This window comes from Panulirus ornatus, chromosome 17 (assembly GCF_036320965.1).
Source record: "Panulirus ornatus isolate Po-2019 chromosome 17, ASM3632096v1, whole genome shotgun sequence".
Lineage (NCBI taxonomy): Eukaryota > Metazoa > Arthropoda > Malacostraca > Decapoda > Palinuridae > Panulirus > Panulirus ornatus.
Window position 1 is genome coordinate 26,031,973 of NC_092240.1, and position 27,313 is coordinate 26,059,285.

Sequence of the window (27,313 nt, forward strand, 5' to 3'; positions counted from 1 at the left end):
GACAAAGTGGGGCTTGTGTTAAGGGTGATTCATAGAAAAGTTTATGGACGGAGGCATTAGGGTAAAAGTGTGTGAACTATTGAACTAACTGGCATAGTAAGGTTTGGCCACATTGACCTAGTGTGATGTGATTTAGATTAAGAAAGTTACCAGGCATTCTGTTAATAGTGAGCACCCTGAATATGAACAATTTGTGAACTTTCGGAAATCTTTTATCTTACGTTGTGAATAAAGTTTCTCAGTTTTGAAGGAAATTGATGAATTTATTGTTTTGCATTGGCGGGGATTATGCTTGTGATATTTCTTTTGACAATAACCATGTGGAATTTTTCGTTTTGTTTCATTGACTTATGTAGGAATTCAGTTGTTTTCTATTTTCTCTGTATGTGAGGTGAGGTGAGCCCTGTGTTATCTGCTGTTGATGTAAGTTTTGTTTGAGGGGTTTCGCCGCATTACATATGATTTCAAGGATATGTATTTTGTTTGTAGTATTTAGATTATTAATTTTTTTGATGATGAACAAGGTACAAATGTCATTAGAAATATACATATCTACTTGCTGTCAGTGGATTGAATCAGGGCATGTGGGGCGTCTGGGGTAAACCATGGAAAGCTGTGTAGGTATGTATATTTGCGTGTGTGGACGTATGTATATACATGTGTATGGGGGGGGGGTTGGGCCATTTCTTTCGTCTGTTTCCTTGCGCTACCTCGCAAACGCGGGAGACAGCGACAAAGTATAAAAAAAAAAAACTTATTTCAAATTCAAGGGGGGAGGAATATCATAATCTTTAAAGGAATTAACTTTTTTTGATGGCGCAACTAGGGATTAGTTCACAAAACACACTTGTATAAGCGACCGCTGTTGTTACCAGTTTTCAAGAATAAAGCAATTGTTTTTGGACAATTAAGTGTTTGATTGAAACTACCCAGACCAATAGCCTAGGCTCTACCAAGCTTTTGTACTTCCAGTCTTTAGTTGGTAAGATATGTTGACCTTGGAATTGTGTACTTTATAGTTTTATATAATCATTACATTGAATTATTATACTTTTGATTTATAGTTAGTAGACCAGTTTTAGTGTTCTTTATAGTCTTTAACTTTTACTCGAATTTTACTTCTCTAGCTTGAAGTTTGAATGAAGAAAAACTGGAGGAAATGAAGTGTCTTAGACGTCTGGGAGTAGACTTGGCAGCGAATGAAACCATGGAAGCGGAAGCAAGTCATAGGGTGTGGCAGGGGGAGAAAGCTCTGGGAGCGATGAAGAATGTGTGGAAAGAGAGAACGTTATCTCGGAGAGCAAAAATGGGTATGTTTGAAGAAACAGTAGTTCCAACAATATTATATGGCTGTGAGGCATTGGCTATAGATATGATTTTGGAAAGGAGGTTGGATGTGCTGGAAATGAAATGTTTAAGGGCAAAATGTGATGTGAGGTGGTTTGATCGAGTAGGTAATGAAAGGGTAAGAGAGATGTATGGTAATAACAAGAGTATGGTTGAGACAGCAGAAGAGGGTGTGCTGAAATGCTTTGGACATATGGAAAGAATGAATGAGGAAAGATTGACAGCGAGGATGTATGTGTCAGAGATGGAGGGAACAAGAAGAGGGAAACCAAATTAGAGGTGGAAGGATGGAGTGAATAAGATTTTGTGAGATCGGGGCCTGAACATACAAATATAAAAATCTTTATCATCTCTTTATTCTTGAGAATAAACTTCTGAATTTTGAGAACAGTCTTTAGGTACATGAAGACAAGTATGAATGACACGCATACACAGGGAAGACCTCTGTGGGAACTGATGACATAAGAACCTAACCGCATTACATAATGTTTGCCACCATACTACCTACCTGGTGAAACGGATTTTACAATCAAGCCAACAGAAAATCTTGTTCGTAAGACCACAGAAACATTGAACAGAGGACATCAAAATGCATTAAACTTTTTAAATGTATGTACAGACCTTAGGAATGCACGTGCTACTTTACTTTAAAATGATTTTCAAGAGAACAATCATGGCTGATGTAATGGAAAATAATGGTGATAAGAAAGAAAGAAAATGGTCTTAAGATACCTCAGAAAACCCTAGTAGTTGATTATCAATGACTATTTTTTTAAGTAATATAAGGATATATAAAGGAAACTGTACGCTCTAGTAGTTCTCTTTTATTAGAAAGCGACGTCTCGCTTAACATAAACCTCTAATCACATCCAGTAAACGACAATATATCTAAAACTAAATAACAATACAAATGGCTTATCATGAGTAATTAAAATAACTGAGCATATAAGTACTTGATTTAGTTGAAAACAAGTGTAATTAAGTCATGTTCTCAAATATACAACAAAAATTCTTTCGCGTCCACTGCAGATAGGAAGGAGAGGGGCCACCCGGCAGACGGCCCTAGTCAAAATGTTTCTAAGGAGATCTTCCAGCATTATTACGGCCAGTGTATTAAGATGTCACCGGTTCCAGCACAAATATCACAATGATTCAGTCAACGTTGTGGGTTCCACACCAGACAGAAATTCGCCAGAGTTCAAGGTATGTTTGTGCGGATGATCCAATACAGAGGTTATATTACGGTCAGAGATTGTTTAGTCAAGGTCCAGTTGAGCTCCGCACAACTGTTGTAAATGGATATTGAATCTTTTTGAACAGCAGTATTAATGTTGCAAGTAGAAGACTCAAAATGGGCATTTTTTGCAGTTAAAATCCCAAAGAAGTTGCGAATTTGCCTCTATGAGTGATGGAGATATTAATTTTGTTTAGACGTTCCTCCCTGCTAGGTAAACTCATCCCCTTGGTTAGATTAGATTATGTTAGGATCAGTAGGTTAAGACTCGTGTCATCGCTCACCAGAAAATCTGGAGGGCGAAAACTGTAAAATTACCAAAATTAGTATAATTTGCACATCCCTGTTAGGGTTTCCAAAGCATGTCGTACTCATCTTGGAGCTCCCCACCAAATACCGTACCTTTATGCTCAGTGCGCTTTCGATATATTGGTTAATGGTTATTGTTTAATATTGACTAAGTATGTTATGTCATATTTTCAATTGTGTAGTGGTAAGTACAGCATAACTCAAGCAAGCAATATTAAACGTATCTCAGTCCACCCTAACCAACATAACTAAGCTGGTATTATGAAAAATTTCTGTGAAGTGCCATTTTAGGTTTAACACTGAAATATCTTGTAAATATGGATGAGAAGCATATTAGTGGACTATTTGCATTTAGCAAAAGTGATTCATAGCTGAGCAGCATGATCCATTACATTGTTTTTCCTTTTAAGAAAAGTTGTTAAAAAGTAGCTGCATTCCTTAAAAGTAATTTTCCACCAGTTATATGAAAATGGTAACTGATTTTTTTTACACCTATTTTTTGATAGTAGTGGGCAAGAAAAATGAAGCTAAACAATATGTGGGTTATTTTCACAGGATGGCATAAACTTTCTCATGTGTAACAGATATCTTGTTCCTTACAGTCTTGATTATGAATTGTAGAAGGTATAAAGAAATCAAAAAGTCAGATTTAAAAGGATACTAAGGAACTCGGCATTGCCAGTTCATGGCCATTGTCATAAACAGTATATGTTTCCATTATTCATATTCATAGCTATATGTTATGTTACATGACACTCATAATGATGAACAAAATATAAAGGGCATGAAAAATTGCTAACTTATAAACATTCCTCAAAAACATTATGTTATCATCATTTATACATTATAATACATAATACAAACTTATTCAACACATTTTGACATCATACTGCCCATAAAGTTCCAAGATAAGTGCGTAAATAGAGTGAAATGAGAAATGAGATCAATAAATCATTAAGTGGGTGGCAGCTATCAGCTGAGTCACCGTGCATGTGGAAGTTTCAGCCAGCCATTGTATAGGGTCAGTGCCCTACAGGATGATGGTGTTTCGTAGTTTGGTGAGGGTTGGCAAACTGAATGTAACCTTCAGACCCTTCTTTTGAAACCTCTGTTATTGCAGCTAACTTCAAGTTGCTGTCTAGGAATTCTCATTGTTATTGTGGATAAAGGATTAAGCACTGCCGAAATGATGCTGGGTCTCAACAGCTAGACGGTGATGTTTTTGGTGAATGTTTTTGTTCTATCTGATGAAAGTGGTACCTGGGGATTCCTTACCCTCTGTAGTATTGATAATGAGTTTGGGTTTTTACCTATAGCATATCCTAATTTCACAATCTGATATTTCCATAAAGGAGGAAGGGCTTTGAATTAGTTGGATATTATGAGGTTAAAGCAGTCTATACCAACTCTTTAGATTGTAAAGAATAGGTTTGTATCCCTTTTCTCAATATATATCAACTAGAACAGGAGGGATGTAAACAGCATTCTGAAGTAGTTTGCAAGTGTCCCCACACTGTGCTCGAGGACACTCACTAATGAACAGGGGTGTGTGATGTCTCCATGGTTGTTTAATTTGTTTATGGATGGGGTTGTTAGGGAGGTGAATGCAAGAGTTTTGGAAAGATGGGCAAGTATGCAGTGTGTTGTGGATGAGAGAGCTTGGGAAGTGAGTCAGTTGTTGTTCGCTGATGATACAGCGCTGGTGGCTGATTCATGTAAGAAACTGCAGAAGCTGGTGACTGAGTTTGGTAAAGTGTGTGAAAGAAGAAAGTTAAGAGTAAATGTGAATAAGAGCAAGGTTATTAGGTACAGTAGGGTTGAGGGTCAAGTCAGTTGGGAGGTAAGTTTGAATGGAGAAAAACTGGAGGAAGTAAAGTGTTTTAGATATCTGGGAGTGGATCTGGCAGCGGATGGAACCATGGAAGCGGAAGTGAATCATAGGGTGGGGGAGGGGGCGAAAATTCTGGGAGCCTTGAAGAATGTGTGGAAGTCGAGAACATTATCTCGGAAAGCAAAAATGGGTATGTTTGAAGGAATAGTGGTTCCAACAATGTTGTATGGTTGCGAGGCGTGGGGTATGGATAGAGTTATGCGCAGGAGGGTGGATGTGCTGGAAATGAGATGTTTGAGGACAATATGTGGTGTGAGGTAGTTTGATCGAGTAAGTAATGTAAGGGTAAGAGAGAAGTGTGGATATAAAAAGAGTGTGGTTGAGAGAGCAGAAGAGGGTGTTTTGAAATGGTTTGGTCACATGGAGAGAATGAGTGAGGAAAGATTGACCAAGAGGATATATGTGTCAGAGGTGGAGGGAACGAGGAGAAGTGGGAGACCAAATTGGAGGTGGAAAGATGGAGTGAAAAAGATTTTGAGTGATCGGGGCCTGAACATGCGGGAGGGTGAAAGGCGTGCAAGGAATAGAGTGAATTGGAACGATGTGGTATACCGGGGTCGACGTGCTGTCAATGGATTGAACCAGGGCATGTGAAGCGTCTGAGGTAAACCATGGAAAGTTGTGTGGGGCCTGGATGTGGAAAGGGAGCTGTGGTTTCGGGGCATTATTACATGACAGCTAGAGACTGAGTGTGAACGAATAGGGCCTTTGGTGTCTTTTCCTAGCGCTACCTCGCACACATGAGGGGGGAGGGGGTTGTTATTCCATGTGTGGCGGGGTGGCGATGGGAACAAATAAAGGCAGACAGTATGAATTATGTACATGTGTATATATGTATATGTCTGTGTATGTATATATATGTGTACATTGAGATGTATAGGTATGTATATTTGCGTGTGTGGATGTGTATGTATTTACATGTGTATATGGGTGGGTTGGGCATTTCTTTCGTCTGTTTCCTTGCGCTACCTTGCTAACGCGGGAGACAGCGACAAAGCAAAATAGATTAAATAAAATAAGTTGCCTTGATGCTTTTAGGAGTAAGTAGGTGCAACCTCATTGGCTACATACTGTTGTTATATTGTTACCTTACAGTTTTGTACATAATTTTTTACTTTTATAGCATAAGCATGTTTTTTTAATCTTACCTTGCTTGTTTTTAACCCTAAAGTTTTCTGTGTTAGGCATAAAGTGTGTTATCTTAATGGGCAATGTCCCAAACTCCCATTTAATGTAGACCTTGTACCTTGCTAACCACTGGATCTTCTACGAGTATTGTGGGATGAAGGGTTGCAGTTGGTTGAAGCTATCTTGGATATGTTGTGTGAGGTCTCTGTGGAGTGTTTGGGTCTGAAGCCATGTGTAGGTGAGAGAGGGATGTTTTGCTTCATTCTGTTGTGGATTAGTTTTTCAGAAATTTTGGTGAAGAGTAAGGAGTGTGTGCAAATAGGAAAAGAGTAGGGTGAGTAATTCCAGATGAAGGTGGGTTTGCAGCAAGGATATGTGTGATGTCACTGTAGCCATTTCATCTGTTTAAGATGGGATGGTGAGGAAGGTGAACGTGAGAATTATTTATAGAGATGCAGGTTGGGGTCTTGGGCTGGTTGGGGGTCTAGGGGATGAGTCTGTTACTGTTCTTGATGACTTGGTGCTTGTGGCAGATTCTAATGAGAAACTTCAAAAGCTAATGTCTGAGTTTGTGAGAGGGTGTGTAAGGAAAAAGTTGAGAGTAAATGTGAATAAAAACAAGTTAATGGTTTTATCAGTGTAGAGAGACAGTTTAGTTGGAAAATATGTTTAAAGGAGAGAACTTGTAGGTAAGGAGCGTTTTATATACTTGGAAGTGGACATGACAGTGGATGGAACCATTAAGTGAACCATAGGGGTAGATGAAGGCACATGGAGGAATGTGGGGATAGAGATGGCTTTAAGGGCAAAAATGGGAATTTTTGATGGTATAGTATTCCAAATGGTGTTTTATTGATGTGAGATGTAGGCCTTAGATGACAAAGTATAGAAGAGGTGTATGTATTTGAAATGAATTGCTTGAGGACAGTATTCATTGTGAAAAGGGTTAACTGGATAAGTGATAAATGAAGAAAGAGTGATGGTGCTAAGAAGAGTATGTATGAGGGAGATGAAGAGGGTGTGCTGAAAGGACATAGAGAGAGGATGAAGGGAGAGATGACTTAGGGGATGTACCTATCAGAAATGGAAGGAACAAGGAAGAGGAGAAAAAAAATGAATGAAGGATGGAGTGAAAGATGCTATGATTGTTTGTGGTCTGAACTTGTAGGAGAGCATGGGTGGCAAAAGAATTATAAAGGGATTAGGTATATAGGGGGCTGAACCAGGGCTTATGAAGCAGTAAGGGGACACTGTGGAAAAGTCTGTGGGGCCTGGTTATGGATAGGGAGCTCTGGTTTTGGTAAATAATACATGACAACAGTTGAGTGAATGAAGCTATTTCTTCATCTGTACCTGGCATTACCTCACTAACAAGTATGACTAAAAATGATTTAGCTAGTGGAACATTTTCCAGCTTCAAAGAAGGTTAGGTATGTTAGGTTTCTTGAGCTGGTATTATTTTTGTAAATTCACAGATATTTTTGGAAAGAAATATAAAATCAACACAACTAGGAACATCATCATTCATGAACAAATGTAGCTTAACCCTCTCTCTCTCTGTTATTGTGAACACTTATGAACAAATGCAGCATATTCAATTCTCTATTATTTTGGACCATCATGTTTGCTACAGAATGACATGGTGTCTTGACCACACCATCAACGAATACAGTTTCATTCTTGAGAAAAATAGAGACAAAGAAATTGAGCTGAAGCAATACGTTCTTTTTCCTATGGAAGGAGGCAAAAAACTCAACCTTGTATAACCTAACTCTGTTTAATCCTTTTGTTTTGGCTGACCTGATATCCAAGGTACAATTTGTGTGTAGGATATTCCCATATGTTATTAAGAATATCTGCTTGAATGTGTTATTATGAGTAGCTAGAACATGATTTTATAAATAAACTCCATTTCATGTAACTCAACCTGGTGAAACATTATTTATGTTTGTGATGAGCCCTTTAGCTTATGCTGCTTCATTGTAAGGTTTATGAAGTCCTCCAGGAGTACTTTCAGGCATGTGTAACAAGAATTGTGGTAATTTTGGGAGAGTTTTCTGTCACTGGCAGTTATGGTTGCTATGGATTTCTCATCACTAGCATATGTTTTCGTATAACAATGTCACAGCTTCACAAATTATTACATAACTTGAGGATGTGGTTCTTGTACAGCCCTCCTTGCTGTTTCCATATATACTAACCAATGATTAGAAAAAGGCTTAGGCTGTGGCATATGGTAACTGTGTTTAACAAGCATTGATAGATGTATATTCCTTGAGGCAGAGATGAATGATTCAAGAATTATCAGCGTATATGCCAGTTATCAGCATAAGTTCTCCAGCTGTAATGAATAGGAAAGTCGTTGGTGTGTAAATATCCCAGCCACAGTGAAAGGGTTGAAGTGATTGCTCTAAGTGGAAAAGAATTTTGGTAAAAATAAAGAATTTACTGATATGATTTATAGTGCCCATAACTCATATACTGTCACATATACTCATCGCTTGCTTCATATGGGATAACTGTATGTGATTTCTCTTTTCTTTGAAGAACCTACTTCTACAAATCTACTGCTCACTGCATGTCTTGTTTGTTGTATAAAACTATTTTTCATGGAAGTTTTCATGTTATCTATTTGAGCTTCTTACAGTATTGTGTATGGCCATGATTTTAATCGTATAAATGCTTCTGTAGTCACTCCATACATGTTTCTTAGTACTTATTGTATTATTTTTAATGAGAAAGAGATTGTTGATGATAGTTTAGAGTTTGAAGCACTGTTCAGAAACCTCTTAGAGGAGAAAGATGCTAAGTTATAAATGTAATATTTACAAATATCACACCAGTGACTAGTTTGGGGCACACTAAGAGTATTTGATTTTTTGTAACACTGTTCCAGGGCATTTTTTTCAGATCTTTTTGGATCTTGGCCTCTCCTTTTCAGCTTGGTTTGTTTTCTTGGGTGGAAGGTGCCTATGACTTTCTTGATAGTTGTCCACAAATTAAACTTTTCTGAAGTGGAAGGTTGATGACAGAACTCACCTCTATACCAGTGTACTGAGCTTTTTGCATTGCTTGAATCTGAACTAGAGAGATATTCTTGTACCTCAGTATCTTCTGTGTCCTGTCTGTGTAGAAGGATGGCTCATGCCAAATTTCACATGCCAATACTCACTGCATGCAACACTGAAACTTTTTTTTTTCTTTTTTTTTTTTGCTTTGTCGCTGTCTCCCGCATTTGCGAGGTAGCGCAAGGAAACAGACGAAAGAAATGGCCCAACCCACCCCCATACACATGTATATACATACGTCCACACACGCAAATATACATACCTACACAGCTTTCCATGGTTTACCCCAGACGCTTCACATGCCTTGATTCAATCCACTGACAGCACGTCAACCCTGGTATACCACATCGCTCCAATTCACTCTATTCCTTGCCCTCCTTTCACCCTCCTGCATGTTCAGGCCCCGATCACACAAAATCTTTTTCACTCCATCTTTCCACCTCCAATTTGGTCTCCCTCTTCTCCTCGTTCCCTCCACCTCCGACACATATATCCTCTTGGTCAATCTTTCCTCACTAATTCTCTCCATGTGCCCAAACCATTTCAAAACACCCTCTTCTGCTCTCTCAACCACGCTCTTTTTATTTCCACACATCTCTCTTACCCTTACGTTACTTACTCGATCAAACCACCTCACACCACACATTGTCCTCAAACATCTCATTTCCAGCACATCCATCCTCCTGCGCACAACTCTATCCATAGCCCACACCTTGCAACCATACAACATTGTTGGAACCACTATTCCTTCAAGCATACCCATTTTTGCTTTCCGAGATAATGTTCTCGACTTCCACACATTCTTCAAGGCTCCCAGAATTTTCGCCCCCTCCCCCACCCTATGATCCACTTCCGCTTCCATGGTTCCATCCGCTGCCAGATCCACTCCCAGATATCTAAAACACTTCACTTCCTCCAGTTTTTCTCCATTCAAACTCACCTCCCAATTGACTTGACCCTCAACTCTACTGTACCTAATAACCTTGCTCTTATTCACATTTACTCTTAACTTTCTTCTTTCACACACTTTACCAGACTCAGTCACCAGCTTCTGCAGTTTCTCACATGAATCAGCCACCAGCGCTGTATCATCAGCGAACAACAACTGACTCACTTCCCAAGCTCTCTCATCCCCAACAGACTTCATACTTGCCCCTCTTTCCAAAACTCTTGCTTTCACCTCCCTAACAACCCCATCCATAAACAAATTAAACAACCATGGAGACATCACACACCCCTGCCGCAAACCTACATTCACTGAGAACCAATCACTTTCCTCTCTTCCTACACGTACACATGCCTTACATCCTCGATAAAAACTTTTCACTTCTTTAAATTAGTTTTGCTTTATTCTTGTCTACTTACGTATAAATGTCTCTTGTCTACTTCTTTCTTTCATACTATTCGCCATTTCCCGCGTTAGCAAGGTAGCGTTAAGAACAGAGGACTGGGCCTCTGAGGGAATATCCTCACCAGGCCTCGTTCTCTGTTCCTTCTTTTCGAGAAAAAAAAAAAAAACTTGTCTACTTTTTTTTTTTTTTTTTTATACTTTGTCGCTGTCTCCCGCGTTTGCGAGGTAGCGCAAGGAAACAGACGAAAGAAATGGCCCAACCCCCCCCCCATACACATGTATATACATACGTCCACACACGCAAATATACATACCTACACAGCTTTCCATGGTTTACCCCAGACGCTTCACATGCCTTGATTCAATCCACTGACAGCACGTCAGCCCCGGTATACCACATCGCTCCAATTCACTCTGTTCCTTGCCCTCCTTTCACCCTCCTGCATGTTCAGGCCCCGATCACACAAAATCTTTTTCACTCCATCTTTTCACCTCCAATTTGGTCTCCCTCTTCTCCTTGTTCCCTCCACCTCCGACACATATATCCTCTTGGTCAATCTTTCCCCACTCATCCTCTCCATGTGCCCAAACCACTTCAAAACACCCTCTTCTGCTCTCTCAACCACGCTCTTTTTATTTCCACACATCTCTCTTACCCTTACGTTACTCACTCGATCAAACCACCTCACACCACACATTGTCCTCAAACATCTCATTTCCAGCACATCCATCCTCCTGCGCACAACTCTATCCATAGCCCACGCCTCGCAACCATACAACATTGTTGGAACCGCTATTCCTTCAAACATACCCATTTTTGCTTTCCGAGATAATGTTCTCGACTTCCACACATTCTTCAAGGCCCCCAGAATTTTCGCCCCCTCCCCCACCCTATGATCCACTTCCGCTTCCATGGTTCCATCCGCTGCCAGATCCACTCCCAGATATCTAAAACACTTCACTTCCTCCAGTTTTTCTCCATTCAAACTCACCTCCCAATTGACTTGACCCTCAACCCTACTGTACCTAATAACCTTGCTCTTATTCACATTTACTCTTAACTTTCTTCTTCCACACACTTTACCAAACTCAGTCACCAGCTTCTGCAGTTTCTCACATGAATCAGCCACCAGCGCTGTGTCATCAGCGAACAACAACTGACTCACTTCCCAAGCTCTCTCATCCCCAACAGACTTCATACTTGCCCCTCTTTCCAAAACTCTTGCATTTACCTCCCTAACAACCCCATCCATAAACAAATTAAACAACCATGGAGACATCACACACCCCTGCCGCAAACCTACATTCACTGAGAACCAATCACTTTCCTCTCTTCCTACACGTACACATGCCTTACATCCTCAATAAAAACTTTTCACTGCTTCTAACAACTTTCCTCCCACACCATATATTCTTAATACCTTCCACAGAGCATCTCTATCAACTCTATCATATGCCTTCTCCAGATCCATAAATGCTACATACAAATCCATTTGCTTTTCTAAGTATTTCTCACATACATTCTTCAAAGCAAACACCTGATCCACACATCCTCTACCACTTCTGAAACCACACTGCTCTTCCCCAATCTGATGCTCTGTACATGCCTTCACCCTCTCAATCAATACCCTCCCATATAATTTACCAGGAATACTCAACAAACTTATACCTCTGTAATTTGAGCACTCACTCTTATCCCCTTTGCCTTTGTACAATGGCACTATGCACGCATTCCGCCAATCCTCAGGCACCTCACCATGAGTCATACATACATTGAATAACCTTACCAACCAGTCAACAATACAGTCACCCCCTTTTTTAATAAATTCCACTGCAATACCATCCAAACCTGCTGCCTTGCCGGCTTTCATCTTCCGCAAAGCTTTCACTACCTCTTCTCTGTTTACCAAATCATTTTCCCTAACCCTCTCACTTTGCACACCACCTCGACCAAAACACCCTATATCTGCCACTCTATCATCAAACACATTCAACAAACCTTCGAAATACTCACTCCATCTCCTTCTCACATCACCACTACTTGTTATCACCTCCCCATTTGCGCCCTTCACTGAAGTTCCCATTTGCTCCCTTGTCTTACGCACTTTATTTACCTCCTTCCAGAACATCTTTTTATTCTCCCTAAAATTTAATGATACTCTCTCACCCCAACTCTCATTTGCCCTTTTTTTCACCTCTTGCACCTTTCTCTTGACCTCCTGTCTCTTTCTTTTATACATCTCCCACTCAATTTCATTTTTTCCCTGCAAAAATCGTCCAAATGCCTCTCTCTTCTCTTTCACTAATACTCTTACTTCTTCATCCCACCACTCACTACCCTTTCTAATCAACCCACCTCCCACTCTTCTCATGCCACAAGCATCTTTTGCGCAATCCATCACTGATTCCCTAAATACATCCCATTCCTCCCCCACTCCCCTTACTTCCATTGTTCTCACCTTTTTCCATTCTGTACTCAGTCTCTCCTGGTACTTCCTCACACAGGTCTCCTTCTCAAGCTCACTTACTCTCACCACCCTCTTCACCCCAACATTCACTCTTCTTTTCTGAAAACCCATACAAATCTTCACCTTAGCCTCCACAAGATAATGATCAGACATCCCTCCAGTTGCACCTCTCAGCACATTAACATCCAAAAGTCTCTCTTTCGCACGCCTGTCAATTAACACGTAATCCAATAACGCTCTCTGGCCATCTCTCCTACTTACATAAGTATACTTATGTATATCACGCTTTTTAAACCAGGTATTCCCAATCATCAGTCCTTTTTCAGCACATAAATCTACGAGCTCTTCACCATTTCCATTTACAACACTGAACACCCCATGTATACCAATTATTCCCTCAACTGCCACATTACTCACCTTTGCATTCAAATCACCCATCACTATAACCCGGTCTCGTGCATCAAAACCACTAACACACTCATTCAGCTGCTCCCAAAACACTTGCCTCTCTTGATCTTTCTTCTCATGCCCAGGTGCATAAGCACCAATAATCACCCACCTCTCTCCATCAACTTTCAGTTTTACCCATATTAATCGAGAATTTACTTTCTTACACTCTATCACATACTCCCACAACTCCTGTTTCAGGAGTATTGCTACTCCTTCCCTTGCTCTTGTCCTCTCACTAACCCCTGACTTTACTCCCCAGACATTCCCAAACCACTCTTCCCCTTTACCCTTGAGCTTCGTTTCACTCAGAGCCAAAACATCCAGGTTCCTTTCCTCAAACATACTACCTATCTCTCCTTTTTTCACATCTTGGTTACATCCACACACATTTAGGCACCCCACTCTGAGCCTTCGAGGAGGATGAGCACTCCCCGCGTGACTCCTTCTTCTGTTTCCCATTTTTTAGAAAGTTAATACAAGGAGGGGAGGATTTCTGGCCCCCCGCTCCCGTCCCCTCTAGTCGCTTTCTATGACACTCGAGGAATACGTGGGAAGTATTCTTTCACCCCTATCCCCAGGGATAATATACATATATATATACATATACACATACACACACATACACATACATACGCACATATACACACACACACACACATACATATATATACATATATGTATATATATATATATATATACTTATATATATATATAAAACTTATTCCTTTGAATTAGTTTTGCTCTATTCTTGTCTGCTTATATATAAATGTCTCTTGTCAGCTTATTTTTTTTTCATACATATTCTCCATTTCCCGCATTAGCGAGGTAGTGTTAAGATCAGAGGAGTGAGTCTTAGAGGGAGTATCCTCACTTGGCCCCTTCTCTGTTTCTTCTTTTGGAAAATTGAAAATGAGAGGAGGGGAGGATTTCCAGCACCCTGCTCCCTCCCCTTTTAATCACCTTCTACGACATGCAGGGAATATTTTGGGAAGTATTCTTTCTCCTCTAACCCTTTCATTGTGGCTCTTCCATATTAGTTGATGATTTTTTGATTTTTTGTTCTTTGTGGATGTAACTTACATGATCAGATTCTTGAATTTCCCACCCTTGCTTTCAAGTGAAATGAATTGCTGTTAATGCTTGTAGTGTCATTTTCTGCATTGTTACTAGATGCTACTGCCTTCATTTTTCACCATACGCCAGTTAGCCTGTGCCAAAAGGTCAAGAAGGTTAGTACAAGAATTTCACCCTCATAGTATATAGTAATTTGTGAAACTGTTAAGATATTTGAAAGAATAGATATTTGTGATGAGAATCTCTAGTAATCATATTTGTTTTTAAGAAAAACACATACAGAAATACCATACATCTCTATGTATGCTTAATGTTACACCTATGCTACTTCACATGCCAGGCAGTGGAGTAGTTTAACTTTGATAGATTGTAGCACTTGCAACTTTTTACCATATTGAGTTGTTCAGTACTTTGTTTCATTTAGAGAATCATGTTTTTTTTTCTTCTTCTTTATGTTAGCTGAGATGGCATGACCAACTGAGGCCTTAATCAAGGCCATTTTATTAACGTTATGTGTATATACCCAACTGCTAAGAGTGGATGATCAACTTGATTGTGGACCAACTGACACAATCAGGATTTGAACCTATACGCTTGACCCTAGATGCCCCATGAATGCACCAAGGTCTGGAATGCTAATTGCTACACCATGGAGGACCCTACTGTATGAAAATTCTAAAAATATTTTGTAGAGGATTTTCAACACTCCATCACACAGAGCATGCAATAGATTTTAGGAGTGATGTAGTGAAGAGGGTAGGAAATGTATGTTATAACAGATAAGTGCAAAGAATAATGGACAGTAATGATATAACTTCATTACTGCTGTTGGTGTTCATACTTAGTTGTTTGTGTATGGTGTCTTCCTAGCAAAGTAACTTATATGTAACAGGTTAGGTAAAGAGGTGAAAAAATTATATCAAAAGAGAACATTGAAAAACTACATTAGGAGGGTTTGGATAGATAGAAAAGTTTGATTTATCACTTTTTTTTTCAGGAAAATGAGGCTCGTATGTCTGTCTTGGTGGATGAACTGCGAAAGTGTATTCACACTATCTCACTTGGAGGTGGAGAAAAGGCTATACACCGCCACAAGAGTAAAGGTAGCATTAGTGGGAGGAATTGTTGTTTGAGCATTCTGCTTATGCTATTGCTTTCACAAATCTTTCTTTGCCATGTCGTACAGGACATGATAATGTAATTCAAAACAGAAGGGGTTCAAGCCCTGCTGAATTTTGACATATTATATTACAAATAATGATAATTGATTTTTTGGTGCCTTTAAGTTAAAAAGAAGGTACTCATCATTGAGGGCATCTTTCAGAAGCCTTACTATGGTCTGCTTTTAAGGAAGTATATCTTATTTTTAGTGTCATATAGCACTTGATTTATACCACTCTGCATGGGTGAAGGACTGGTACACTATTAATATCAGACTAAAAAGTCTTTGTAGACAAATGTGTCATGATACAATCCCTCTGTACATAAACTCCTGTATTTAACTTTTGACCTCACACCTATCTTTTTGGAGCATGCAGGCAGCATGAATGACATCATGAAAGTTGGCGAGCATGAGAGACTATGAAAGATATAATTTTTTGTTGAGCAAACAGTACACATTAGCTGTGAACAGAAAATAATTGCTAACCGATCCCCATCATGTCATGTTTCATGATGCTTTGCAACATGTATCAGGAGCTATAACTTGGTACAGGTCAATCATGTGACCTTTTTTGGTTGTTATGGGATTTTCAGGTTGTATTGATGAATTTGGTATGATTCATAGTATATTATGATATCTTTCCATGATGTTAGAAATCTCTCCAGTAAGGCTGTGTGTGAGTTAATGCAATTTTCACATTGTAATTTTGGCTGAATCAGTATCTTGTTAATACTGTTGTAAGGCAATGTCTTTCAGATTATGTACATATATATTTCATAACACTTGACCGCGAGAGACCGAGTGTGAGTGAATGTGGCCTTTTTTGCCTGTTTTCTTGGCGCTACCACGCTGAAGCAGGGGGTAGTGATGCCATTTTTTGTAGGGTGGGGTAGCACCGGGAATAGATGAAGGCAAGCAAGTATGAATATGTATATATCTATATATGTATGTCTGTGTATGTATATGTCTATATTCTGATATGTATATGTATATGGATGTATATGTGCATGTATGGACGTTTATGTGTATATATATGTGTTTATGAGTGGATGGGCCATTCTTCATGTGTTTCATGGCGCTACCTTGCTAATGCGGGAAATGGCGATCAAGTACAATCAATATATATGTTTGATTATCCATTGGAATGGAGTAGAAAGAATTCAAGTTCCTTGCTATGGAACAGAGGAAAGAACCAGGCAAGGAACCACAAGGAGTGCTCATCCTCCTTGAAGGCTCAGGATGGGATGTCTAAATGTGTGTAGATGTGACCAGGATGAGAAGAAAGGAGAGATAGTTGTTGTGTTTTAGGAAATGAAGCTGGGTGTTGTAGCTCTGAGTGAAACAAAGCTTAAGAGTAAGGGGAAAGAATAGTTTGGGATTTTTTTGAAGATGAAGTCAAGGGTTAGTGAGAAGATGAGAGCTGTGGAAGGGGTAGCACTACTGCTGAAGCATGAGTTGTGGGAATGTGTGATGAAGTGTATGGAAGTGAGCTCCCGACTGATATGGTTAAAAATAATAATGAATCATGGGAGATGGGTGATTATTAGTGATTATGCACCTGGCCACAAGAAGAAAGAAGAGTGGAGAATGTTTTGGAAGCAGCTGAGTAAATGTGTCAGCAGTTTTGATGCAAAAGATTGATTATTAATAACTGGTGATTTAAATGTGAAATTTAGCAGTGTGGCAGTAGGGGATATGGTTAGGGGGCATGAGGTATTCAGTAAGGTTAATGGGAATGGTGAACAGCTTGTGGAATTGTGTGTTGGAAAAGGACTGGTGATTGGGAATACCTTTTTGAAATGAGATACATACATATGTGTATGTGGATGAGTAGGAGTGATGGTAAGCTGGCATTATTGGATTACATGTGATTAGTACAAAGTGATTAGTAGGTATGCAGAAGAGAAACAGATGTACTGAGAGAGGCAGCTGGTGGGATGTCTGATCATTATCCAGTGAAAGTGATGGTGAATATTTGTAGAGGTTTTTAAAAATGATTGAGGTGAGAAGGGGGCCGTACACGTAAGGGAGCTTGGAAAAGATAGAAGGAGAGATTATATGTAAAATGGCAAAAGGTGAGAGTAAATGAACTTAGGGAAATGGGTGAGAAATAGGAGATATGGAAGGAAGCAGTACTTGCATGAACAAGAGAAGTGTGTGGTGTGCAGAAAGTGGGAAGTGGGCAGGTGGGAAAGGATAGTGATGAATGGGGTGATGAAGTAAAGTTGCTAGTGAAAGAGAAAAGATATGTGTATTGGCAGTACTTAGAGGGAAGGAGTGCATGTGATTGAGAGGTGAACAAGAGAAAATGACAGGAAGTCAAGAGGGCAAATGAGAGCTAGTTTGGTTGAGTATCGGTAAACTTCAGGGAAAATAAGAAGTTTTGGAAGGAGATTAATGGTGTGAGAAAAACAAGAGAAAGAAATAGGAAAATCAGTGAAGGTGTTAGATGGGGAAATAGTAACAGATAGTGATGAGGGAAAGAGGAGATGGGTTAAGTACTTTAAAGGATTGTTGACTGTGTTTGGTAACAGATAGTAATTTAAAGGATTGTTGAATGTGTTTGGTAACAGATAGTGATAAGGTAAAGAGGAGATGGGTTGAGTACTTTGAATGATTGTTGAATGTGTTTGACCAATAGTGTGAGAAAAACAAGAGAAAAAATAGGAAAATAAGTGAAGGGGTTAAATGAGGAATTGGTAACAGGTAGTGATCAGGTGAAGAGGAGATGGAATGAGTACTTTAAAGGGCTGTTGAATATGTTTGACAGTAGGGTGGCAGATGTAAGTTGTTTAGGTTGGGGAGGTATGGGAAGTGAACGAGTCATGGCAAGAAGTTTGGTGAAAAGAGAAGAGGTGGTGAAAGCCTCATGTAAGGTATGGCAAGGCAGCTGGAGTGGATGGTGTTGCAGTTGAATTTTTTAAGGAAGGGGGTGACTGTGTTAGGATATTCAGTGTATGTATGGATCACAGTGAAGTGCATTAAGTTTGGTGGATTGGTTGTACATGTGCTCGCTGACTTATGATGTTTCGACTTATGATTTTTTTATTTTACGATGGTGTGATATTCAACTCTTTATTATAAAATAGGCTTCTTGTTAGATGATTTTGTCTAACTGTAGGCTAATGTAAGTAATGAATGTATTTTCAGCATGATATTTTCAACTTGCAATAGGTTTTTTGGAATGTAACCCCATCATAAGTTGAGGAGCATCTGTATAGTGCTATAGCATAAAGGCAAGGAGGACAAAGGTGAATATTCAAATTACAGAGATATTATTTTATTGAGTGAACTGGGTAAGCTGTATGGATGATTTGGTAATTGAGAGGGTGGTTGAAAGCACAGAGGATCAGACTGGGGAAGAACAATGTGGTTTCAGGAGTGGTAGATGATATGTGGACTGTGTGTTTGCTTTAAAGCATTTGTGTGAGAAATGTTTAGAAAAACAGAAGGATTTATACTTGGTACGTATGGATGTGGAGAAAGCATATCACAGGGCAGTTAGAGATGCTTTGTGGAAGGCATTACGAATAGAGTGAGAAGAGAGCTATTAGTAGCAGAGGAGATTTTATAAAGAGAGAATGAAATGTATATGCACGTGGTTAGATAGAGTGAGTGGCTCCAGGTAAAGGTTGGTCTGTGGTAGGGATATGTGACATCACCATGGCTGTTTAAACTGTTTATGGATGAAGTTATGAGGGAGGTAAATGCAAGGGTCTTGGAGAGAAGAACAATCTCCTGAGGGTGGGATGTGGGCCTGTGAGGTGAGGCAGTTGTTATTTGCTGATGATACGGAACTGCTGGCTGATCCGAATGAGAAACTGCAAAAGCTGGCACCTGAGTTTAGAAGAGTGTGTAGAAGGAGAAAGTTGAGAGTAATTGTGAATAAAAGCAAGGTTGTTAGGTTTAGCAGTGAAAAAAGAGAGCTTATTTTGGATGTAGGTTTGAATGGAGGGAACTTGGGATAAGTGGAGTGTTGTAGATACACTGGATATGGCAGTGAATTGGACCTTGGGAGCTGAAGTGAGCCATAGGGTACCTTGAGGAATGTGTGGAAAAAGAGGTCACTCTCTTAATGGGCAAAGATGGGTATGTTTGATTGTATAGTAGTCCTGTCAGTGTTATGTGGATATGTGTGGGCCATAGACAAAAATGTAAAGGGCTGGGTGAATGTGTTGGAAAGTAAATATTTGAGGATGTTATGTTGCATAAGGAGGATTGATTGAATTAGAAATGATAGGGAATGAGAAAGGTTTGTTAGTAAGAGGAGTGTGTATGAGAGAGCTGAAAATGTGCTGAAATGATCTGGACATGTATAGAGATGATGAGTAAGGAGAGGATGACTTAAGAGGATATACATGTTAGAAGTGGAGGAAAAAAGGAAATGGGGAAGACCAAGGAGGATGTGGAAGGATGGAGTGAAAGATGCTGTGAAGGTTTGAAGCCTGACCATGCAGGAGGATGTGAGGCATATAAGGGGTAGAGCAAATTGAAGCAATGCAGTTTATAGGGGGCTATGTGCCATCAGTGGGCTGAAGCAGGGCAAGTGAAGCAGTTAGGGAAACCGTGGAAAGGTTTGTGGAGCCAGGTTATGGATAGGGGGCTTTGGTTTTGGGGCATTATATGTAACAGCTAGTGAGTGACTGTGCATGCATGAAGGAATGTTGGGGAGAAGAGAGTGGTGAGATTAAGTGAGCTTAGAAAGGAGACTTGTATGAGGAAGTACCAGGAGAGATTGAGTGCAGAATGGCAAGAGGTGAGAGCAAATGACGTAAGGGGAGTGGGAGAGGAATGGGATGTATTTAGGGAAGCAGTGATGGGTTGCACAAAAGATGCATGTGGCATGAGAAAGGTGGAAGGTGGGCAGATTAGAATGGGTAATGAGTGGTGGGATGAAGATGTAAGGTTGTTAGTGAAATAGAAGAGAGAGGAGTTTGAATGATTTTTGCAGGGAAGTAGTGAAAATGACTGGGAGATGTATAAAAGAAAGCAATAGGAGGTCAAGAGAAAGATGTAAAAGGTGAAAAAGAGGGCAAATGGGAGTTGAGGTATCATTAAATTTTAGGGATAATAAAAAGATGTTTTAGAATTTGTTTTAGGAGGTGAATAAAGTGCATAAGACAAGAGAACAAATGGGAACATCAGTGAAGGGGGCGAATGAGGAGGTAATAACAAATAATGATGAAGTGAGAATGAGACAGAGTGAATATTTTGAAGGTTTGTTGAATGTGTTTGATGATAGAGTGGCAGATGTAGGGTGTTTTGGTTGGGGTGATGTGCGAAGTGAGAGGGTCAGGGAGAATGATTTGGTAAACAGAGAAGAGGTAGTAAAAGCTTTGCGGAAGATGAAAGCCGGTGGGCTTGGATGGTATTGCAGTGGAATTTATAAAAGAAGGGGGGTGACTGTGTTGTTGATTGGTTGGTAAGGATTTTCAATGTATGTATGGATCATGGTGAAGTGCCTGAGGATTGGGGGAATGCATGCATAGTGCCATTGTACAGAGGCAAAGGGGATAAAGGTGAGTGTTCAAATTACAGAGGTATAAGTTTGTCGAGTATTCCTGGGAAATTATATGGGAGGGTATTGATTGAAAGGGTAAAGGCATGTACAACATCAGATTGGGGAAGAGCAGTGTAGTTTCAGAGGTGGTAGAGGCTGTGTGGATCAGGTGTGTGCTTTGAACAATGTATGTGAGAAATACTTAGAAAAACAGATGGATTTGTATGTAACATTTATGGATCTGGAGAAGGCATGTGATAGGGTTGATAGAGATGCTTTGTGGAAGGTTTTAAGAGTATATGGTGTGGGAGGTAAGTTGCTAGAAGCAGTGAATAGTTTTTGCCAAGGATGTATGAGTAGTAAGAGAGGAATGTGATTGGTTCCCAGTGAATGTCGGTTTGTGGCAGGGGTGCGTGATGTCTTCATGGTTGTTTAATTTGTTTATGGATGAGTTGGTTAGGGAGATGAATGCAAGAATTTTGGAGAGAGGGGCAACTATGCAGTCTGTTGTGGATGAGAGGGCTTGGGAAGTGAGTGAGTTGTTGTTCACTGATGATACAGCGCTGATGGTTGATTCGGGTGAGAAACTGCAGAAGCTGGTGACTGAGTTTGGTAAAGTGTGTGAATGAGAAAGTTGAGAGTACATGTGAATAAGACCAAGGGTTGAGGGACAGGTTAATTAGGAGGTAAGTTTGAATGGAGAAAAACTGGAGGAAGTGAAGTGTTTTAGATATGCGGGAGTGGATTTGGCAGTGGATGGAACCATGGAAGCAGAAGTGAGTCACAGGGTAAGGGAGGGGGTGAAGGTTCTGGGAGTGTTGAAGAATGTGTGGAAGGCGAGAACGTTATCTCGAAGAGCAAGAATGGGTATATTTGAAGGAATAGTTGTTCCAACAATGTTGTATGGTTGCTAGGCATGGGCTATAGATAGGGTTGTGTGGAGGAGGGTGGATGTGTTGGAAATGAAATATATTAGGACAATATGTGGTGTGAGGTGGTTTGATTGAGTAAGCAATGAAAGGGTAAGAGAGATGTGTGGTAATGAAAGAAGTGTGGTTGAGAGAGCAGAAGAGGGTGTATTGAAATGATTTGGACAAAATGGAGAGAATGAGTGAGGAAAGATTGACAAAGAGGATATGTGTCAGAAGTGGAGGGAAGAAGAGAAGTGGGAGACCAAATTGGAGGTGGAAGGATGGAGTGAAAAAGATTTTGAGCGATTGGGGCCTGAACATACAGGAGATAGAAAGGCATGCAAAGAATGGAGTGAATTGGAACGATGTAGTGTGGTGGGGTCGGCATGCTGTCTGTGGATTGAACCAGAGTATGTGAAGTGTCTGGGGCAAACCATGGAATGGTCTGTGGGGCCTGGATGTGGAAAGGGAGCTGTGTTTTGTTGGGGCAAACCATGGAAAGGTCTGTGGGGCCTGGATGTGGAAAGGGAGCTGTGGTTTGTTGCATTACACATGACAGCTAAAGACTGATTGTGAACGAATGTGGCCTTTTTTGTCTTTTCCTGTCTCTATGTCACTGGAGGGGGGGGGGGGGGGGGGGATGCTGTTTCATGTGTGGTGGGGTGGCAATGGGGATGGATGAAGGCAGCATGTATGAATATGTACATGTGTATATATCTATATGTCTGTGTATGTATATGTATGTATACAGTGAAATATATATGTATGTTTATGTTTGTGTATGGGCATATGGGAGTATGTGATAGAATGTAAGAAAGTAAATTCTCGATTAATATGGGTAAAATTGAAAGTTGATGGAGAGAGGTGGGTGATTATTGGTGCATATGCACCTGGGCATGAGAAGAAAGATCATGAGAGGCAAGTGTTTTGGGAGCAGCTGAATGAGTGTGTTAGCGGTTTTGATGCACGAGACCGGGTTATAGTGATGGGTGATTTGAATGCAAAGGTGAGTAATGTGGCAGTTGAGGGAATAATTGGTATGCATGGGGTGTTCAGTGTTGTAAATGGAAATGGTGAAGAGCTTGTAGATTTATGTGCTGAAAAAGGACTGATGATTGGGAATACCTGGTTTAAAAAGCGAGATATACATAAGTATACTTATGTAAGTAGGAGAGATGGCCAGAGAGCGTTATTGGATTACGTGTTAATTGACAGGCGTGTGAAAGAGAGACTTTTGGATGTTAATGTGCTGAGAGGTGCAACTGGAGGGATGTCTGATCATTATCTTGTGGAGGCTAAGGTGAAGATTAGTGTGGGTTTTCAGAAAAGAGGAGTGAATGTTGGAGTGAAGAAGGTGGTGAGAGTAAGTGAGCTTGGGAAGGAGACCTGTGTGGGGAAGTACCAGGAGAGACTGTGTACAGAATGGAAAAAGGTGAGAACAATGGAAGTAAGGGGAGTGGGGGAGGAATGGGATGTATTTAGGGAATCAGTGATGGATTGCGCAAAAGATGCTTGTGGCATGAGAAGAGTGGGAGGTGGGCTGTTTAGAAAGGGTAGTGAGTGGTGGGATGAAGAAGTAAGAGTATTAGTGAAAGAGAAGAGAGAGGCATTTGGACGATTTTTGCAGGGAAAAAATGCAATTGAGTGGGAGAAGTATAAAAGAAAGAGACAGGAGGTCAAGAGAAAGGTGCAAGAGGTGAAAAAAAGGGCAAATGAGAGTTGGGGTGAGAGACTATCAGTAAATTTTAGGGAGAATAAAAAGATGTTCTGGAAGGAGGTAAATAGGGTGTGTAAGACAAGGGAGCAAATGGGAACTTCAGTGAAGGGCATAAATGGGGAGGTGATAACAAGTAGTGGTGATGTGAGAAGGAGATGGAATGAGTATTTTGAAGGTTTGTTGAATGTGTCTGATGACAGAGTGGCAGATATAGGGTGTTTTGGTCGAGGTGGTGTGCAAAGTGAGAGGGTTAGGGAAAATGATTTGGTAAACAGAGAAGAGGTAGTAAAAGCTTTGCGGAAGATGAAAGCCGGCAAGGCAGCAGGTTTGGATGGTATTGCTGTGGAATTTATTAAAAAAGGGGGTGACTGTATTGTTGACTGGTTGGTAAGGTTATTTAATGTATGTATGACTCATGGTGAGGTGCCTGAGGATTGGCGGAATGCGTGCATAGTGCCATTGTACAAAGGCAAAGGGGATAAGAGTGAGTGCTCAAATTACAGAGGTATAAGTTTGTTGAGTATTCCTGGTAAATTATATGGGAGGGTATTGATTGAGAGGGTGAAGGCATGTACAGAGCATCAGATTGGGGAAGAGCAGTGCGGTTTCAGAAGTGGTAGAGGATGTGTGGATCAGGTGTTTGCTTTGAAGAATGTATGTGAGAAATACTTAGAAAAGCAAATGGATTTGTATGTAGCATTTATGGATCTGGAGAAGGCATATGATAGAGTTGATAGAGATGCTCTGTGGAAGGTATTAAGAATATATGGTGTGGGAGGCAAGTTGTTAGAAGCAGTGAAAAGTTTTTATCGAGGATGTAAGGCATGTGTACGTGTAGGAAGAGAGGAAAGTGATTGGTTCTCAGTGAATGTAGGTTTGCGGCAGGGGTGTGTGATGTCTCCATGGTTGTTTAATTTGTTTATGGATGGGGTTGTTAGGGAGGTAAATGCAAGAGTGCTGGAAAGAGGGGCAAGTATGAAGTCTGTTGGGGATGAGAGAGCTTGGGAAGTGAGTCAGTTGTTGTTCGCTGATGATACAGCGCTGGTGGCTGATTCATGTGAGAAACTGCAGAAGCTGGTGACTGAGTTTGGTAAAGTGTGTGGAAGAAGAAAGTTAAGAGTAAATGTGAATAAGAGCAAGGTTATTAGGTACAGTAGGGTTGAGGGTCAAGTCAATTGGGAGGTGAGTTTGAATGGAGAAAAACTGGAGGAAGTGAAGTGTTTTAGATATCTGGGAGTGGATCTGTCAGCGGATGGAACCATGGAAACGGAAGTGGATCATAGGGTGGGGGAGGGGGCGAAAATTTTGGGAGCCTTGAAAAATGTGTGGAAGTCGAGAACATTATCTCGGAAAGCAAAAATGGGTATGTTTGAAGGAATAGTGGTTCCAACAATGTTGTATGGTTGCGAGGCGTGGGCTATGGATAGAGTTGTGCGCAGGAGGATGGATGTGCTGGAAATGAGATGTTTGAGGACAATGTGTGGTGTGAGGTGGTTTGATCGAGTAAGTAACGTAAGGGTAAGAGAGATGTGTGGAAATAAAAAGAGCGTGGTTGAGAGAGCAGAAGAGGGTGTTTTGAAATGGTTTGGGCACATGGAGAGAATGAGTGAGGAAAGATTGACCAAGAGGATATATGTGTCGGAGGTGGAGGGAACGAGGAGAAGAGGGAGACCAAATTGGAGGTGGAAAGATGGAGTGAAAAAGATTTTGAGTGATCGGGGCCTGAACATGCAGGAGGGTGAAAGGAGGGCAAGGAATAGAGTGAATTGGAGCGATGTGGTATACAGGGGTTGACGTGCTGTCAGTGGATTGAATCAAGGCATGTGAAGCGTCTGGGGTAAACCATGGAAAGCTGTGTAGGTATGTATATTTGTGTGTGTGGACGTGTGTATGTACATGTGTATGGGGGAGGGGGTTGGGCCATTTCTTTCGTCTGTTTCCATGCGCTACCTCGCAAACGCGGGAGACAGCGACAAAGTATAAAAAAAAAAAAAAAATATATATATATATATATATATATATATATATATATAATATATATATATATATATATATATATATATATGTATATATATATATTTTTTTTTTTTTTTGCTTTCTCGCTGTCTCCCGCGTTTGTGAGGTAGCGCAAGGAAACAGACGAAAGAAATGGCCCAACCCACCCCCATACACATGCCTTGATTCAATCCACTGACAGCACGTCAACCCCGGTATACCACATCGCTCCAATTCACTCTATTCTTTGCCCTCCTTTCACCCTCCTGCATGTTCGGGACCTGATCACACAAAATCTTTATCACTCCATCTTTCCACCTCCAATTTGGTCTCCCTCTTCTCCTCGTTCCCTCCACCTCCGACACATATATCCTCTTGGTCAATCTTTCCTCACTCATTCTCTCCATGTGACCAAACCATTTCAAAACACCCTCTTCTGCTCTCTCAACCACGCTCTTTTTATTTCCACACATCTCTCTTACCCTTACGTTACTTACTCGATCAAACCACCTTACACCACACATTGTCCTCAAACATCTCATTTCCAGCACATCCATCCTCCTGCGCACAACTCTATCCATAGTCCACGCCTCGCAGCCATACAACATTGTTGGAACCATTATTCCTTCAAACATACCCATTTTTGCTTTCCGAGATAATGTTCTCGACTTCCACACATTCTTCAAGGCTCCCAGAATTTTCGCCCCCTCCCCCACCCTATGATCCACTTCCGCTTCCATGGTTCCATCCGCTGCCAGATCCACTCCCAGATATCTAAAACACTTCACTTCCTCCAGTTTTTCTCCATTCAAACTCACCTCCCAATTGAATTGACCCTCAACCCTACTGTACCTAATAACCTTGCTCTTATTCACATTTACTCTTAACTTTCTTCTTTCACACACTTTACCAAACTCAGTCACCAGCTTCTGCATTTTCTCACATGAATCAGCCACCAGCGCTGTATCATCAGCGAACAACAACTGACTCACTTCCCAAGCTCTCTCATCCCCAACAGACTTCATACTTGCCCCTCTTTCCAAAACTCTTGCATTCACCTCCCTAACAACCCCATCCATAAACATCCATATATATATATATATATATATATATATATATATATATATATATATATATATATATATATATGTGTGTGTGTGTGTGTGTGTGTGTACGTGTAGGAAGAGAGGAAAGTGATTGGTTCTCAGTGAATGAAGGTTTGCGGCAGGGGTGTGTGATGTCTCCATGGTTGTTTAATTTGTTTATGGATGGGGTTGTTAGGGAGGTGAATGCAAGAGCTTTGGAAAGAGGGGCAAGTATGAAGTCTGTTGTGGATGAGAGAGCTTGGGAAGTGAGTCAGTTGTTGTTCGCTGATGATACAGCGCTGGTGGCTGATTCATGTGAGAACTGCAGAAGCTGGTGACTGAGTTTGGTAAAGTGTGTGAAAGAAGAAAGTTAAGAGTAAATGTGAATAAGAGCAAGGTTATTAGGTACAGTAGGGTTGAGGGTCAAGTCAATTGGGAGGTAAGTTTGAATGGAGAAAAACTGGAGGAAGTAAAGTGTTTTAGATATCTGGGAGTGGATTTGGCAGCGGATGGAACCATGGAAGTGGAAGTGAATCATAGGGTGGGGGAGGGGGCGAAAATCCTGGAAGCCTTGAAGAATGTGTGGAAGTCGAGAACATTATCTCGGAAAGCAAAAATGGGTA

General features: G+C 40.6%; 1 protein-coding gene across 1 annotated transcript in view; it reads left to right on the forward strand.

The window, feature by feature from the left end:
- Positions 1-2,189: 2,189 nt before the first annotated feature.
- Mccc2 (methylcrotonyl-CoA carboxylase subunit 2) overlaps positions 2,190-27,313 on the forward strand; it is a 130,845-nt gene continuing 105,721 nt past the window's right edge. The window contains exons 1-3 of the mRNA XM_071672181.1: positions 2,190-2,219; positions 2,377-2,550; positions 15,318-15,423. Of these exons, the coding sequence (XP_071528282.1) occupies positions 2,419-2,550; positions 15,318-15,423 (238 nt within the window). The 5' untranslated portion in view covers positions 2,190-2,219; positions 2,377-2,418. The remainder of the gene's footprint in view (positions 2,220-2,376; positions 2,551-15,317; positions 15,424-27,313) is intronic.